At 41.6% G+C, this 18,555-nt stretch overlaps 1 protein-coding gene across 5 annotated transcripts in view; it reads left to right on the top strand.

Annotated features, from left to right (window-relative positions):
* The window catches only part of LRATD2 (LRAT domain containing 2), a 322,259-nt gene that overhangs the window by 18,493 nt on the left and 285,211 nt on the right, over positions 1-18,555 (top strand). The window contains exon 3 of one of the 5 annotated variants that reach the window (XR_009516654.1): positions 12,399-12,518. The exons of 3 other annotated variants lie outside the window; for them this stretch is intronic. Coding sequence is in view for 1 of the 2 variants with exons in the window: in XM_059995189.1 (XP_059851172.1) it covers positions 9,611-9,692 (82 nt within the window). In the remaining variant the exon portion in view is untranslated. Of the gene's footprint in view, positions 1-9,610; positions 9,693-12,398; positions 12,519-18,555 lie in introns of all 5 variants that reach the window. One more of the 5 variants, XM_059995189.1, reaches the window with a different exon arrangement.

The raw sequence follows: 18,555 nt of genomic DNA, 5'->3' as shown, positions 1-18,555 counted from the left end.
ACCATGTCCAGTCTCCATGGAGTCAAGTCCCAGTCACTAAGTGTGGTTCAGCCCCTGTGACCTTGGACAGGGGACTACATCTTTTAGAGGGGGCCAGAGTGAGAATGATTCTTCTGGCTTCCCTTTCTCTCCAGGCATTGGACAGTGCCAATATAGGGGAATTTTCCTTGTCTTTTTGTTCAGGGCAAATAAGTTGAGCAGTCAATTTTAGGCCAGAGATCAAACTCAACTCGTTAATTATTCACAGAGTTGATCACTCTGCTCTGTTCCTGAAACTGCTAAACCAGCTGCGACAAAGCAGAACTACAACGCTGGTAAAATAAACTTTCTGAAAAGAACTTGTTGAAGCAGAGCATACAGATACTTTTAGAGAGGGAATGTGAGCCAATGAAAGCAAAGGCACATAGTGAAAGGAGCCAGAGAGACGCCACTTAATGAGCTGTGTGCTATTGGGCAGATCACGTGCTAGGTAACCTTGGTTTCATCATTTGGTAAATGAGAATAAGTACCTTGAAGAGTTATTTAGAGGCAGATACAGTAGGTGCACAGCCCCAAGCTCTGTGCCTGGCACCAGGAGTGAGAGCCAAAATATCTCCTAACCTAGACTACAGGACCCTAAAGAAACCAGGGTCACTGTGACTCAGCACCCCAAAGACTCCTGGAGGGCCCCAGCAGGCCAGGAGTGAACCTTTACCTTGCGGGATCAGGGGGGCAAGGATGAGACTGTTGACCAACCAGGATGGAAATCTTTTATCTGCTGTGCTCACAAGTCCCAGCTGAAGAGCAGCCCTGCCTGGCAGGAAAAGAAAGTGCTCAGGCACCATCAGGTCCACTCTTCATTACTGGAGAAAGAGGGAAGGACAAGAGACGGCTAATAATTGTGGGGTTGGTTTGCTTCCAATGGTACAGAAGGGGTAAAGAGAAGGTTGAAGCCCTTCTTCCTACTTCCCATCCTTACTCCCAAGAAATAACAATTAGCAGCAGATTCTTGTATCTTTTTCTATAAATGAGGCATTAGCCTTCCTTCCTTCCATACACATGGAATTATAATAATGGTTAATATTTAGCATGTGCTTGCTATGTGCCTCAGAATATTTTAAGCATCTTATATAGACTGTATGTTATTTAACCTTCATGACAACTCTGTGAAATAGGTACTGCTTTTATTTTCATTTTTTAGCTGGGGAAACTGAGGCACGGAGAGGTTAAAGCACTTGCCTAAAGTCACACAGTAGGTAGGGACAGGAAAAAGAACTCAGGAAGTCAACGTATATCTATCTTATTCTGTTTTATGCTTGTATAGCGTCTCAGTATGAATGAATGATAGTTTATTTAACTTATTGTTGGATATCGAAGTTGTCCAAATCTGTTCTAACAATCACAGCTCCACCAAACATCTTTGTGTATTTATCTTTGAAGTTTTAACTCGTATTTGATGTCTACTTTGTGCCAGGCACTCTGGGACACTCTTGACAGGCATTTTGTCATTTAATGCTCACACTCCATGAGGTTAGGAGCCATTCATTTTGCAGGGAAGGCTATTGAGACTCCTAGTCATTAAGTAACTTGCCCAACGTCCCAGAGTTGGTAAATGGCAGAAGGTGAAAATGAACTCAGACTCTCTGATTTTAGGGTCTATAATACCACAGTTGCTATGGAAACTACACGGTTGTATGTGAAAATGCCCACGAGGAATTCACACATATACAGGAATCTCCTTTTAATAACATTACCCTTTTATATTTTTTCTTCTGTATTAATCTCACTGAGGCCAGTTTTCATACCTATCAAAGAGAGTTAATAATACCTATTACTATGGACTGAATTGTGTTCCCATTACCCCAACGTGTTGGTATTTGGAAGTGGAGCCTTTTAGAGATAACTAGGTTTAGATGAGGTCGTGAGGGTGAGTCCCCTTGATGGGATTGGTGTCCTTATTTGAAGAGACACCAGAAATCTTGCTTCCCCTCTCTCTCTCTGTCTCTCTCCACCATGTGAGCAGTCATCAAGAAGTTGTCCATCTGCAAACCAGGAAGTGGGTCTTTACCAGAACCTGACATACTGGCACCTTGATCATAGACTTCTAGCTTCCAGAACTGTGAGAAATAAGTTTCTGTTGTTTGGGAATTCCCAGGTGGTCCAGTGGTTAAGACTTGGCGCTTTCACTGCCGTGGCCCTGGGTTCAATCCCTGGTCTGGGATCTAAGATCCCGCAAGCTGTGCAGCACGGCCTAAATAAATAAATAAATAAATTTCTGTTGTTTAAACCACCAGTCTGTGGTATTTCATTCATTATGTTACCCTGTGCAGATTAATACACCTTCCCTATAAAATTATTTTGAAGATTAACAGAAACAAGGTAAACCATCAAGAATAATTTCTAGCATGAATTATGGAGTTATTGTATGCTAGGTATTGTTCTAAGAGCTTCAAATGTGCATTAGTTTCCTAGTGTTGCCATAACAAAATATCACAAACTGGGTGGCTGAAAACAATGGAAATGTATTCTTTCACAGTTTTGGAGGTTAGACATCTGAAATCAAGGTGTTGACAGGGCCAAAGTCCCTTAAAAGCCTCTGGGGGGAGGATTCTTCCTTGCTTCTTCCTAGCTTCTGGTAGCCCAGGCGTTCCTTGGCTTGTGGTAGGATAACTCCAGTCTCTGCCTCCATTGTCAAATGGCATTCTCCCTGTGTGTTTGTGTTTTCATATGGCCATCTTCTTATAAAGACATCAATCCTATTGGAGGGAGGGCCTACCTTACTCCAGTATGACCTCATCTTAACTAATTACATCTATTGATACAGTGACCTTATTTCCAAATAAAATCCCGTTCTGAGATATTGAAGGTTAGGACTTCAGCATATCTTTTCTGAAGGGAACAATTCATCCCATCACAGTACATCTTACCTCATTCAATCTCCATGGCAACTCGATGAAGCAGATATTATTACATTAGTTTTAGAGATGAGGCCATGGAGGCTCAGAGAGTTCACGTAACTTGTCCAAGGAAGAGTGACTAAGCAAGTATGTGCTCTACTATTTCTTGGCTACTAGAGTTTAGGGGCATAGTAAGCACTCAGAAAAATATGAGTTTATTACTCTTTTTGTTTGTTCATTTGTTTTATTTTGAAATGCCTTACAAATGACCATATTACCCCAGAGTAAGGGTAAGCAAACTTTTTTTCTGAAAAGGGACAGACAGTAAGTGTTTTAGTTTTTGCAGGTGATGTGGTCAGTCTCTGTTGCAACTACTGAACTCTGCTATTGTAGCACGGAGCTAGCCAAAGATAATATGTAAGCAAATGACCATGACTGTGTTCCAGTAAAACATTATTTACGAATGGACAGGGTTTATCTATTTAACAGTTGATGGACATTGGGTTGCCTCCACATTTTGGCAATTATGATGAATAATGTTGCTGTCTGATAGTGTCTTTCAAAGCCCAAAACTTTTAAATTTTGATGAAGTTCAAATTATGTGTCTTTTTCTTTTATTTCTTATGCTTTTGGTGTCCTAAGAATGAATTGCTTAATCTGAGACCATGAAGACTTACTCTTAGGTTTCCTTCTGAGAGTTGTATAGTTTTAGTCTGATATTTTTCTCATCCTTTTGAGTTAACTTTTATACATGATGTTGACTAGTTTCATTCTTTTTCATGTAGTTATCCAGTTGTCCTAGAACAATTTGTTGAAAACACTGTTCTTTTCCCCACTGTATTGTCTTGGCACTCTTGTCAAAAGCCAATTGACCATAAATGTAAGGGTTTATTTCTGGACTCTCAATTCTATTCCATTGATCTGTATGCCTGTCATTAAGCCAGTTCCTCACTGTCTCGATTACTGTTTTTGTGTTATAAGTTTTGAAATCAAGAAGTGTGACTCCTCCAGCTGTGTACTTTCATTTCAAGATTGTTTTCACTTTTCAGGGCCCTTGGATTCCCGTATACATTTTAAGATCACCTTGTTAATTTCTTCAAAAAAGCCAGCTGGGCTTTTGACAGAGATTGCAATGAATCTGCAAATAAAATTCGGGAGTATTACCATTTTAACAATATTAATTTTTCTAATCCATGAACATGAGATATCTTTCCATTTATTTGTGTCTTCATTAATTTACTGCAATGGTGTTTTGTAGATTTTAGTGTACAAGTGTTGTACTTCTTTTGTTAAATTTACTAAGTATTCTATTCTTCTTGATGCTATTATAAATGGAACTGTTTTCTTAATTATAGTTTCAGATAGTTCATTGTAAGTATACAGAAATATATTTGATTTGTGTATACTGATTTTGTATCTTGCTGAATTCATTTATTTGTCTTAATATCTTTTTAGTTAACTCCTTACTTTTTTCTATAAACAAAGTCATGCTATCTGTAAATAGAGATAGTTTTCTTCTTCCTTTTCAGTCTGGATGCCTTTTATCTCTTTTCCTTGTTTAAATGTTCTGGCAAGAACCTCCAGAACAATATTGAATAGAAATGGCAAGAGCAGGTACCTTGTCTTGTTCCTAAACTTAGGGGGAAAAACTTTCAGTCTTTCACTATTATCTAAGATGTTAGCTGTGTTTTTTTCGTAGATGCCTCTCATCATTTGAGGAAGTTTCTTTCTGTTCTTAGATTGAGTGTTTTTACCATGAAAGAGTGTTGGATTTTGTCAAATTATTTTTTCAGCTATTGAGATGACACTGTGATTTTTAAACTTTATTCTATTGATATAGTGTGTTATATTAATTTCTTTCTGTATGTTGAACCAGCCTTTCATTCCTGAGATGATCTTATTCATGGTATATGATCCTTTTTATATGTTGGTGAATTCAGTTTGTTAGTAATTTTTGAGGATTCTTTTGTCTGTGTTCGTATGGGATATTGATCTGTAGTTTCCTTTTTTTGTGATGTCTTTGATTTGGTATCAGGATAATGCAAGCCTCATAGAATTGTGTCCCATAGGTCTCTGTTTATTTCCTTTGATTACTTTCTATTTATACCAAGTAATCTTAATTGACCTGTCTTTAAGCTTACTAATTCTTTGACCTGCTCAAGTCTGCATTTGGGCATACTTTATATCTTTTAGTTGATGGTCTCTGTTTGAGGACACATTTTTCTCATACTTTAATTCTTTAGAAATGGTTTCTTTGAGTTCTTTGAATATACTTATGATAAGTGATTTAAGTCTTTATCTAGTAAATCTGTCTTTCTTTCTAGTAATGTCTGGGCTTTCTCAGGGACAGTTTCTGTAAACTATTTTTTTCCCTTTGGGCCATATGTTCCTGTTTCTTTGTATTTCTTATATTTTTTGCTATTGTTATTGAAAATTGGACTTTTTATCAAAACAAACAATTTTTTATTGAAGTATAGTTGATTAGCAATGTTCTATTAGTTTCAGGTGTACAGCAAAATGATTCAGTTATACATCTATCCATCTATCTCTCTGTATACGTATGTCTGTTCTTTTTCAGATTCTTTTCCATTATAGGTTATTACAAGATATTGAATATAGTTCCCTGTACCATACAGTAGGTCCTTGTTGTTTATCTGTTTTATATATAGTAGTGTGCATCTGTTAATCCTAAACTCCTAATTTATCCCTCCATCCCCTTTCCCTTTTGGTAACCATACATTTGTTTTCTATGTCTGTGAGTCTATTTCTGTTTTGTAAATAAGTTCATTTGTATCATTTTTTTTTAGATTCCATGTGTAAGTGATATCATATGATATTTGTCTTTTTCTGTCTTAGTTCACTTAGTATGATAATTTCCAGGTCCATCCATGTTGCTGCAAATGGCATTATTTCATTCTTTTTATGGCTGACTAATGTTCCATTGTATGTATATACCACATCTTTTTTATCCATTCTTCTGTTGATGGATATTTAAGTTGCTTCCATGTCTTGGCTACCGTAAATAGTGCTGCTATGAACACTGGGGTACATGTATCTCTTTTTTTCTTTTTTAATACTTATTTATTTGGCTGGGCCATGTCTTAGTTGTGGCATGCAGGATCTAGTTCCCTGACCAGGGATCGAACCTGAGCCCCCTGACTTGGGAACATGGAGTCTTAGCCCCTGGACCACAAGGGAAGTCCCTGTATCTTTTTTTTTTTTTTTTTTTTTTTTGCGGTACGCGGGCCTCTCAGTGTTGTGGCCTTCCCGTTGCGGAGCAACAGGCTCCGGACACGCAGGCTCAGCGGCCATGGCTCACGGGCCCAGTCGCTCCGCGGCATGTGGGATCTTCCCGGACCGGGGCACGAACCCGTGTCCCCTGCATTGGCAGGTGGACTCTCAACCACTGCGCCACCAGGGAAGCCCCCCTGTATCTTTTTGAATTAGTTTTCATCTTTTCTGGGTATATGTCCAGGGGTGGGATTGCTGGATCATATGGTAACTCTGAAAATTGGATATTTTAAATAGCACAATGTGTCAACTCTGGAAGTAAGAGTCTCTCTCACCTTTGTGCTTTGTTGTTGTTGCTGCTGTTTGGTTTTTTTTAGTGACTTTCTTGGACTAATTCTGTAAAACCTGTATTCTTTTGTCATTTGTGGCCACCAAAGTCTCTATTCAGTTTGCTTAGTGCTTAGCTAATGACTGGATAGAGATTTCCTTAAAATTCCTTGAACTAATAATCTCCCAGTGTGTTTTTTTTTTTAACTTCTTTATTGGGGTATAATTGCTTTACAATGTTGTGTTAGTTTCTGCTGTATAACAAAGTGAATCAGCTATACGTATACATATATCCCCATATCCCCTCCCTCTTGCGTCTCCCGCCCACCCTCCCTATCCCACCCCTCTAGGTGGTCACAAAACACCGAGCTGATCTCCCTGTGCTATGTGGCTGCTTCCCACTAGCTATCGGTTTTACATTTGGTAGTGTATATACGTCCATGCCACTTTCTCACTTTGTCCCAGCTTACCCTTCCCCCTTCCATGTCCTTAAGTCCACTCTGTATGTCTGCATCTTTATTCCTGTCCTGCCCCTAAGTTCTTTTTTTTTTTAGATTTTATATATATAAAATATATATATATATATTAGCATATGGTATTTGTTTTTCTCTTTCTGACTTACTTCACTTTGTATGACAGACTCTAGGTCCATCCCCCTCACTATAAATAACTCAGTTTCATTTCTTTTTATGGCTGAGTAATATTCCATTGTATATATGTGCCACATCTTCTTTATCCATTCATCTGTCGATGGACACTTAGGTTGCTTCCATGACCTGGCTATTGTAAATAGTGCTGCAATGAACATTGTGGTACATGTCTCTTTTTGAATTATGTTTTTCTCAGGGTATATGCCCAGTAGTGGGATTGCTGGGTCATATGGTAGTTCTATTTTTAGTTATTTTAAGGAACCTGCATACTGTTCTCCATAGTGGCTGTACCAATTCACATTCCCACCAACAGTGCAAGAGGGCTCCCTTTTCTCCACACCCTCTCCAGCATTTATTGTTTGTAGATTGTTTGATGATAGCCATTCTGACTGGTTTGAGGTGATACCATACTTTAGTTTTGATTTGCATTTCTCTAATGATTAGTGATGTTGAGCATCCTTTCATGTGTGTGTTGGCAATCTGTATATCTTCTTTGGAGAAATGTCTATTTAGGTCTTCTGCCCATTTTTGGATTGGGTTGTTTGTTATTTTGATATTGAGCTGCATGAGCTGCTTGTATATTTTTCTCCCAGCATTTTTAAGGCCTCTGTGTATGTGTGTGTGTGTGTGTGTGTGTGTGTAATGTATTGTTTTAAGTGCTCTAGCAGCCAGTTTACAACTCCAGCTTATCCTAAACTTCTTGCTTATACAGAGACTCAAGATAACCATAGGTGAGAGAGTAGACCTTATCGAGTCTTCCCTAGATGTATGCAGCTCTGAAAATGCACATGGATTTCTGGATTTCCAGGAATATGCTGGAGCTTTTCAAAGACCCCTATGGGCATCTCATTATCCAGTTGTTCTTTTTAAAATTTCTGGTTAGCCCCAACTGTTAGCGCCAACTGTTAAAGTATCCTCAGGTAGCTGTGATATTAAACAATTGCCACTAATTGTATTTGACAAATAGTCAGTGGGTAGAGGGCTCTTCATAAAAAGCAAGCTCTGATTAGGTCAAATAAAGACAATCCCTGAAAATGGAGCTTTTTAGTGAACTGCCAGACAGGTCAAATAGTGATAGTTTTCTAGAAATGGGGCTTCTGGGGAGCTCCAAACCCATTTTACTTCCTTCGGTAACAATTTAGCTACTGTTTTTCACATCTATTGTAGTTGTGAGCCTGTTGGCTTTCAGTGCTGCTGAAAAGCTAGGGAGAGGGTGATGGGCACAGGTTAAAATGCCATAAGGCTCACTGTCCTTGCTGAGATTCAGCCATTTTTCTTGAATAAATGCTTCTTGGATTGTTGCAAGCCTTTGGTGATTTTTCCGAGTTCTAAAGAAGTTTATTTTGACAGTTATCCAGGGTTCTCATTGCTTTTATGGAGGAGTGTATTTCAGAGGTCGCCCTCAATCTGCCGTTTTAAGATCAGTTGATTGTATGTTTGGTTTTTATAGCTATATGTCAGATTATCACACACTTAGCAGCTAAAACAACCCCCAGGTATTATGTTACAGTTTTTGTAGGTTAGAAGTCCTGGCACAGAGTAACTGGGTCTTACAAGGCAGAAATCAGTGTTTTGGTTGGACTATATGTTCTCTTCCTGAGCCCAGGGTCTTCTTTCACACTCATTCAGGTTGTTGGCAGAATTTAAATTGTTGTTGTAGGACTGAGGTCCCTGTTTTGCTGCTGGCTGATTCATCTCAGCTCCTGGAAGCCGCCTTTAGGTCTAAACCATGACCTAGAAGCTTACTTTCTCAAAGCCAGTAGGAAGAATATTTCTCCAGCCTGTTAAGCTTGAGTCTTATATAACCTAATCATGGGAGTGAATATCCTATCATATTCACAGGACATTCTCAAAGAAAGGGGAGTATATAAAGTATATTTACTAGGAGGTGAGATTCTTGGGGGCCATCTTAGAATTCTGCCTTCGTTAGGCTTAATTGTGGGCTTTTAAGCATTTGGCTACAAAAGATATCATTTCCAGCTCTACTTCATTTGTCTAGAACTGTTTCATATAAATTAATCTAATATAATCTTTACAATAACCCTCTGAGATAGGCAAGGACGGTGTTCCTAATCCCATTTTAGAGCTGTGAACCAAAAGGCTCAGAGAGATTATATGATTTGCTCATGGACACACAGCTAGTGGGGGGCAAATTAATTCCTCAGACTCTAGGTAGAGTGCCCTCTGCCCTACCCCATACCTGTTCAGTCCTTTGAGTTTTGTTACATGGCAATGAGGATGTTAGTACCTGAGGCTTCTTTAAGGGACTTTGTCTCTGAAACAGTCTCCCTCTGGGCCCCTGTATCTCCTGCATGTGTATTTGGGAAGAATACCTGAGCATAGAAAATAGTATTAACCAGGAGTTTTGATAAAATGGAGCTTTCAGGGGTGAATTGCAATTTAAATAGCTGAAAAATTCCATTTACTTCCAGCAATGTATTCTGAATGCTCCCTCTGGCCCAGCTCAAGGGGAGCAGACAGTCATCTCCTGCAGAAAGTAAATGGAATTATTTTTTTTCTTCAAAGGGCCTTGAAATCAGCAGTCTCGAGGCTGGCAGTGGGGCCTCAGTGAAGACGTCATCAGAAGGAACAGCAGAAGGTTCTGAAGGTAGCCAGGCATCGAACAAACTCACTCTCACTTGAATTTGATGATTTTGCAAATGGTAGAAAAAATTAACCATTTAAGACCAGCTTTCCAACCTTCCTATACTTAATCTCCTGGTTCAGTATATCCAGTCATTTAAAAGATGATGGGGTTTCATTAGTTCCAATTCAACCCTTTTAATTATTCTGTGTCTTTCTACAGCAATGCACATGGCTGTTTGTAGACTGCATTAATCAATCCTCCAAATTTCTCAGGGCAGCAGAGATGGGATATTGGTTCCCTCTCCAGATTCCTTTTACCTGGGCCCTGTACCAATTCCCCAGCTGCTGGGAGAAGGTGGTTCTCACCTTCTAGAAAGGCCAGCCCCCTTGCCTCAAAGTGGCAGTAACTTGGGTGGCTTTCATGCTCCAGAGCTCCCTGTGTGGTCAGGCTGAGGCTGGATCCAGCTGGGACCACATATTTGCTTAGCTGCCTCCCCTGCCCATCCTTCTTCCTGTACTTCCTGTCTCCTGAGAGCCCTCCACATTCACTGAATATAATTCAGTGAATCACATTCACCCAAATCACTGTCTCAGGTGCTGCTTCGATGGCAGTGACCTAAGACAGATAGTAAAGAAGTTCTGCTGTACCATTCCAATATCTAAGTTAAAAAAATATACATATGTATGTATGTATGTATGTATGTATATATATATATATGTATATATATATATATACATCTCCAGGAATTAAAGGCTTTGCTTACAGAAACATCCATTTAAATAATATGGAGGTCATTTACCTCTCAACCTCAGTTATCTGGAATACAGCCACGAATATAGAAAAGGCCTACATGTAACCGATTTAGATATTGTAAAATGAAAGGCAGTCTGTACTTTCATCATTGAAAACAAGTGTAGGTTTTGGTGCCTGACAGATACACAAATGAATGACCCCTATTGCATGTACTGGGCAAGCGAGCCTGGGTAAGCTTGTAACCTCTCCAGCTCTGTTTCCTGTCTGTGATACACTTGTCACTTCACACACTCACAGTGTTTCTGGGAAAACAAAGGGTATGATACATTAAATGGGTTAACAAAACCCAGAGCTTTCTTTTATTATTAAGGTCTTCGTGTAACAGGGAGCATGCTATTTCATTCTGGTTACAGGCCAGTTTTTGTTTCAAAGCTGAGGCTGAGAGCAGATGCTTTTTCATGCACAAAACAAACAAACACTCACCAGCTGCAAGTAAACCAAAACTGAACTTTGATGTTGTTTCTCACCACACTGAGTCCCATTTGCAGAGGAAGGGGATGAATCACTAAACTGAGGAGAACGTGGTGGGTTACAGTTCTCCAGGCATGGAGAGATAGGCATGGACAGCAAAGAGAAGCAGGCATTGTCCTGGGCTCCTGGAGTTTGCTGAGCCCCAGGAGCTGGGTCACCCTCATCCAGACAGAAGAAGGGCAGCAAATGTGGGAGGTGGCTCATGTCAGCATTGGTTAAATCTGGGCAACAGGTGATCTATGGGTGTTTGTCTTATTCTCTGTAATTTTTTGGAAGTTTGAAATATTTAAAAATGAAAAGTAACATAAGAGTAAAGGTAACAAAGGATTAAATGAGAATGATTAAATTCACTTTGTGAATGAACTAAGCATGGTATAATTTATACTACCCTTAACTCAAATTCATATAAACACACCTTGTGCATGCATGTGGATTTCTATACATATATGTATATGTCCCTCTATATCTTTTTACATAACATATATAATCATGTATGATTTTATATATATATATATATATTTTTTTTACACACATGATTTTAACTGAATCTTCTACCAGCTTACATGGCATCTGTCCCAGGTTAGTGAATGAGGCAATGCTTCGTACCTGTGTCTCCTCTACAGATGTCTGTTTCTCCCCAGATTTCAGGTTAGCTTCATAGCCTCAGTTCTTTGATGGGTTTAAGAAAAGTTGTTAACTTGCAGCTTGTCCATCTTTTTTCATGTTGTAAAGATTGGAGCATTGTTCATTCCAGCTTTCTCTATCTCTGAGGTGAAACCAGAAGTCTTTGCATTAAAATTGTGAATCTAAAAATGTGCCCTGCTCGCAGTGGTTGAGAGTCTGCCTGCCGATGCAGGGGACACGGGTTCATGCCCCGGTCCGGGAAGATCCCACATGCCGCGGAGCGGCTGGGCCTGTGAGCCATGGCCGCTGAGCCTGCGCGTCCCGAGCCTGTGCTCCGCAACGGGAGAGGCCACAACAGTGAGAGGCCTGCGTACCGCAAAAAAAAAATAATAATAAAATAAATAAAATAAATAAAATAAAAATGTGCCCTGCTTTAGAAAGCTTTCCTCCTTTGTTTTAAACAGTTATTGTTATTTAGTTTCCTTTCCGCAGGTTTCTAGTGAAGTTGAACCTCTGTTCTGCTCTTCATCGGTCATTTGTAGCACCCCGCCCCCCTACCAGATCCAGTGTGGTCCGGATCTACTCTTGGGAGTCCTGGGAGGGAACCTGGGGGTGCCAGACTGGGAGGAAGGTGTGGTGGGTGATTCTGGGAGGCAAGAGAATTGTTGTAGGTGGTTCCTAGTTCCAATCATCGGCTCTTTCCTTAGGCTTTATTCATCTCTGGGGCTAAAGTCTCTGCAACACTCCCCTCCATTCCTCCAGGGCCTGAGCTGTCCACTCCAGGATCATGTATTTTAACTAGTACTTCATTCTCTACAGAGACTCAAGCCAGAAGAGCTTCAGAATTGGACCCTGACCTTCTGTCAGGGAAAGCAGCATCTAAGGCAGAGTGACGAAGCCAGGATCAGTCAGGGTCCTGGGAGAAGACATCGCCTTCAGGTTAGTCATGCTCAAGGAGAGTTCAATTGAGAGATTATGATGCTGTGAGTGTGTATAAGGAAACCCTGATGGAAGAAGCAATACCAGGGCTATTAAGAGCAAGGTTCCTTTCTCACCCCAAGGTCTGTGGTATATGGAGCAGGGACAGAGGGGGCCTGTATGAGGAAAGCTGCGTGACCTGAGCCAGACCCAAGGCGGAGAGAGGTGGCCAGTTCCAGGCGTGACTGAGAATAAACACCCACCTCACTCTCCTCCCTCCCTCTTTCTTCTGCTGGTGTTTAAAATTGGCCAAAGCCAATTAGAAGCCAAATGGCAAGGGAGCCCATTGATGGCTTCTTTTTTTAATTTCTAATTTTAATTTAATTTTTATTTATCTATTTATTTTTGGTTGCATTGGGTCTTCATTGCTGCACGCGGGCTTTCTCTAGTTGCGGCAAGTGGGGGCTACTCTTCATTGCAGTGCATGGGCTTCTCATTGCGGTGGCTTCTCTTGTTGCAGAGCACAGGCTCTAGGTGTGTGAGCTTCAGTAGTTGTGGCATGCGGGCTCAGTAGTTGTGACTCGCAGGCTTAGTTGCTCCACAGCATGTGGGATCTTCCTGGATCAGGGCTCGAACCCGTGTCCCCTGCATTGGCAGGTGGATTCTTAACCACTGCACCACCAGGGAAGTCCCCCATTGATGGCTTTTCCAGGTCAGTCTCTTGGGGCACAGAGAAGATGCAGAGAGGACCTGGGAGGGTCAAGTGAACACATCCAGCATGAAAGCCATGGAGACCACACCTCAGTAGGTATTCATATGGCTATTTAAGAATTTTTGAATTAAGACCAAAATACTGGATAATGATAATTATTATGCTCTCATAATTCAATCACTTCTTTGTGTTGCCCTATACTATTATTACCTCCACAAAATCCAAGGCAGAGAGTGATTAGTAATTTGCCCCAAATTATATAGCTAGAAAGACTGGTGAGAAAAAGTTTATACAACCCCAAAGTCCTTGCTTATGACTACCACACCCTACAAATTTATTCGACCCTTTTCTTGGGCAATCCCTTGGAGCCAGACTCTTCTCCCTCAACATTCTAAGGAGCCTTTCTGACCTCGTCCTTGCCTTTCCTTCTTCTCCAAAAGAGTCACTTGTCACAGCTTCAAGAAATTGGGCTCAGGCACTAACAGGCAGAACCAGACCAGGCAAGGCCACCTGGTATGTAAGCAGGGCACGTGGTGGATAGACAGAGCCAGGGAATCAGGAACAGGGAAACAGCAGAAAGGAACAGAGAGACCAGATGCAAACATTTCGCCTACAGCCTGGAGGTCAGCCCAAGGGGAAGAGAGATAAGGGTGGCAAAGGTCACAGGTGAGGTTGGCACAGCTCCTTAAGAAATGGGTGAAAGATGAAAGTGACTTTGCTTTCATCCAACAAAAGCAGCTAATACTTCTACAGTGCCTTAGTGGTTAAAGCAAATTCCCACATGTTTTACTAGACGATGTTTTATTAGACTGTGGGCTTCCTGAAGGCAATGCCTTTTCATTTTGTTATCCCTACCACGAGGCAAGGTTCTGGACACCTGGTAGCCAATATCAGCAAACACTTGTTAAATAAATAATTGTAAATAGAGTAAAATACGGAATTCTGAGGGGTTTGGGAGCCCATAACATCAGGAACATAATTCTGGTTTTGTTGACTATTGAGTGAGAGTCCTTGGGGTGATCTAGTCTTTGTGAGCTTTAGTGTGCTGGTCCATGAAATGAAAATTTAAAATTCATACATTTGCAGGGTTGTTGGGAAGTTATACACACACACACACTATACACACACATACACTATACACAAAATGCTGACATACTGTATGTTTTATATATATATATGTATGTATGTATACACACACCCAAACACACTCATACACAGTCAGCACCACTTTTACATCTATCTAGCAAGGTAACCATGACAATATGATGACAGTGACCATGATAAGGAAGGAGTAACTTCCCATAGGGGTGTTCCTGTATATTGTTTTGCTACCTCCATTATTTGAACAAGTTTATTTCCAGCCAGCTCCATCTAAGCAACAAATAGGTCTTAAGCTACCCACTTGAGAAAAGAGCAGATGAGAAATCTGTGTGGGTGGCCAGGTGACCTCTGTTATTAAATCAACACAGTAGGGCAGGCTCACTCTCCCCTACATATATACTGTTCTAAAGGAAGGTCTAAAAGCCACGCCACCATGTCCTCTCAGAGGTAAAAGCTCTCTCTGCAGGGGTTTGCTGAGTCTTCCTAAGCCTGGGTAACACTGGGCCATGAGCCGGGAGCTTAAATAGTTCTCTAGGTTAGTTGTGATTTAAAAAAAATGTTTTCCCTGTCAACCTTTCTCAGTCTGTAAAAGTTAGAATCCTTTTGGCTTCGTCCTTCTCATCATTAGAGGTCCATACCTTTACTCTCATCTCCACACCTCCCACCCTTCACTCCACCAACATCTATCTGTTTAGTGGTAAAATTGGTTAAGATGGCATTTAATAGAAAGAACGACGACTGACTCCCCCTCACTCTCGGTACCAGCTGCCTCGCTGATACAAGCACACCCACCTGTGTTCTGACAAGGAGCCTGCAGACAGGAGCTCTCCTTGTGTTCACTGTGCTCCCAGCCTGTGCTCGTCATCTCCTTTGCAACCTGGAGGGCAGGGGAAGGGAGAGGTTGCTGAAATCAGGGGCCATGGAATATAAGACAGCTTTCCTTCAAGGAGTTAGCCAAGCATTTTTTTTTTAATGTTTTTATAAAATTCATCAGCTGACAAAGGTACTTGGTCCACGTGCATTATGATGATCTAAATTAACGTGAATCACAATCACGAATCCAAGTTGGACTTGAACCAAACTTACCCGAAATGCTCGGCATCAGTGAACATTGCTTTCTGCTGCAAGAAAACGTGCCGCGAGTGCTCTGTTGAGAATTCCCCGTAAAGTACCTTCAGTAACATTCACCCAAGTGATCTTCTTCCCCCTCCTCCTGGATTCCTTGGAAGAGGAGCCACTTCGGATTCATTGAGCCTCTGGTTAGCACTGATATTCTGAGGGGCACCGAGAAGGAGGTACCCTTTCACTTCCATGAGGACAGGAATCTCAGCCTGGAGCCCATCAGTCTCTGCAAAGTTCTGTGGATAATGTTCATGAACCATCTGATATTTAGGCAAAGTTTGTATCTATCTCTTCTGTGGGCTTCTTTTTTTTTTTTCGGAAAATTTTCCATATCTTTCAGGAGATTCCCATGGTTGTATGCATCCTCTAAAATTTTAAGAGCCACTAACATAAAGTGTTTATTGAAACATTCTGTAAATTTTGCACAGTATATTCTAGGCAAAATTCAGAAGGAAAAATTAAAAAACAAACAAACAAACCTCCCTTTCTTCCTGGCTATTGGGATTCTCACTCCTTTCCCAAAGGTCAATGAAAGAACTGTGTCCAGAGGCACTGTGACACAGCGAAGGAGTCGTGGTAGGGAAGGCTGTGTTGTAGCCAAGACTCTAACAAAAGCCAACTCTAAAGTTGGCTTTCTTAGTCCGTGTAGTCTCCGCAATACTAGCTGTGAAGAGGTTAAAGGAGAATACTTCCCCTCAACCCCTGCCACACAAATACAGCCTGGAAAGGACATGCTGATTACACAGAAAGTTTGGTGGCTTCCATGTACTCCAACAAGCACACCCACCAAGTGTGCAAAACCAGAGAGTTAGTCTTCTTAAGGAATGGTCCATTAGCAAGGTTCTATTTGTGTCCTACTAGTGAATTTTTGCAAGTCCTTTCATGCCCCAACCTGTTTTCTCACCTGTTCAATCCAGGTGAGTCTACTCACCTAACCTGCCTTTAAAGGGTATAATAGTTAAATGATAGAGCTGAATCACCAAGGAAGAAATGAAGTATGAAAGAACATAGAAACGGAGGTATGCTAGTCTTCATGGAAAGAATCTGATTGTTCTGAAAGGGCAACTCTGACGAAAGTAACAGGGTAGATGGCTTCCAGGAAGAAGAAACTAATGGGTAAGGTAGTAAGGGACTTGTTGAAAGCGAGTTTGGAAACCAAATATTTTGTATGAATTTGCTCATACAAACATACATACTGCTGTAAGAGTTTGAAGATTATTATGTGTGTCTGATGTGCAAGGGGACCAACCAGTAGTGTGGATTTGGACCAGATGTCAATTCAGTGATCATTGTGAAAAACCCTGTGGACCTTTTGTATTTTGCTGTTAGCTTTCTGGACACCAGCCTGGACACTCAAGACCCTGAGGTCCCCTAAAAACATATCCCTGGGCTCCAAGCCCACTGGGCAACCACTCTTCTACATTAACCATATCAAACTGTGTGACTACTTCATGTGTCATTAACTTGCAGACTGAAATCTTTCTTTCTTCCTTCCTCCCTCCCTCCCTCCCTCCCTTCCTTTCTTTTTATTTTTGGCTGTGTTGGGTCATCGTTGCTGTGCGCGGGCTTTCTCTAGTTGTGGCGGGCGGGAGCTACTCTTCGTCGTGGTGTGTGGGCTTCTCATTGCAGTGGCTTCTCGTTGTGGAGCATGGGCTCTAGGCACACAGGCTTCAGTAGTTGTGGCCTGTGGGCTCAGCAATTGTGGCTTGTGGGCTCTTGAGCGCAGGGTCAGTAATTGTGGTGCACGGGCTTAGTTGCTCCGTGGCATGTGGGATCTTCCTGGGCCAGGGCTCGAACCTATGTCCCTTGCATTGGCAGGCAGATTCTTAACCACTGTGCTGCCAGGGAAACCCTGAGACTGAAATCTTTAATAGTAATACTACAAGTAACAAGGATGTACTGTGCTAGGTACTACTTTATGTTCTTATCGTTATTCTTCACAAATACTCTGCCAAGTAAATATAATAGATTTGTTGGAAGTAGGTTAAATCTGGTCGATAACAATCAGGAAATAGCTTTGCTTGTCTCCCTATCGCCTTCAAACTCACTGGTGTATTGGCTTTCTCCTTCCCCTGATGGCATATCAGGGAGACTCTATAGCTTCCTGGTCACTTTCAAGTATTAAAACACACAGTCGAATCTAAAACGTAATTTAACCTACATCCAGTTTAAAGCTTCTCCTCACTGCCCTGCTCAGGCGTGTCCAGACAGTTAGGTAAACCTATAGGGCGCCTGGTCTGTTCCTCGATTCTCCTTGCTCGGCCTCTTACCTGATCCCCCTAATTGCTGATGGATTTTCCAAGGTTAGGGGAGTGGGAAGGATGAGAGATCAGGTGGCAGATGCTGTTTGTGCTGCTGTCTCGGCTGTTGAAGCTGCTCCAAGTGGTAGAATCCAAATGTTGGCTCTTCCAGGTGCACCTTTCATGCGGGCTCCTCAGAGACGCTGACCTGGCAATGTGCTAGACTAATCTTGTGGGCTTCTCTCAGCTCCTGCCTCTTGTGGTTCCCCAGTCCTCTTGAGAAGATGAGTTAAGCAGGTTACCTTCCATCATATTTACCTGGCCCCTGTAAAATGTGCATACACTTGCTCTGCCATCGTGGGCAGTTTTGACGTGCTTCACCCTTAGTCTCTCCAGGGAGGTTCTAGTCTCTGTGTTCCCAATGCCAGGGGAACATCTTTTAAGATTGCCCAACATCTCCACTGTGCTCTACTTCAGGGACAGCTTGGAAGCTTGGAACCCGTCTTGGCATCTCTGCATCCCAGCAAGCATCCAGCCTGGGAGTGAGATGCCAGTCTGCCCTCTTGCAACAAATCCTCCCTCCGAGACTGATTACCCTACACTTCTTCATTTTGCTGTGGCTGAAGGGAAGCAAACCCACCCCCAATACTACAAGGCTCTTCGGAAGAATCCTCTTCTCTCTAAGGAGACTTCTAGCTTGCCTGTAAGCAAGCTATTGGGAGTGTCAGATTTGGTCTCCAACGAGCAGTTCTCATGTGGGAGTGTCTAGCTCTTCTCTTTAGAATGCATGGCTACTTAGCTTTTTCCCATCTTTGGGGGTCTCAGCCAAAGCTCGAAGTTCTGTTGAACATTTGTTATAATCCTTTTGCCTACAAGGAACTGG

The sequence above is a fragment of the Delphinus delphis genome, chromosome 17 (assembly GCF_949987515.2).
Source record: "Delphinus delphis chromosome 17, mDelDel1.2, whole genome shotgun sequence".
NCBI lineage: Eukaryota > Metazoa > Chordata > Mammalia > Artiodactyla > Delphinidae > Delphinus > Delphinus delphis.
The sequence above is the reverse complement of the archived record's forward strand: the minus strand, read 5'-3'. Positions and strand labels throughout refer to the sequence as shown.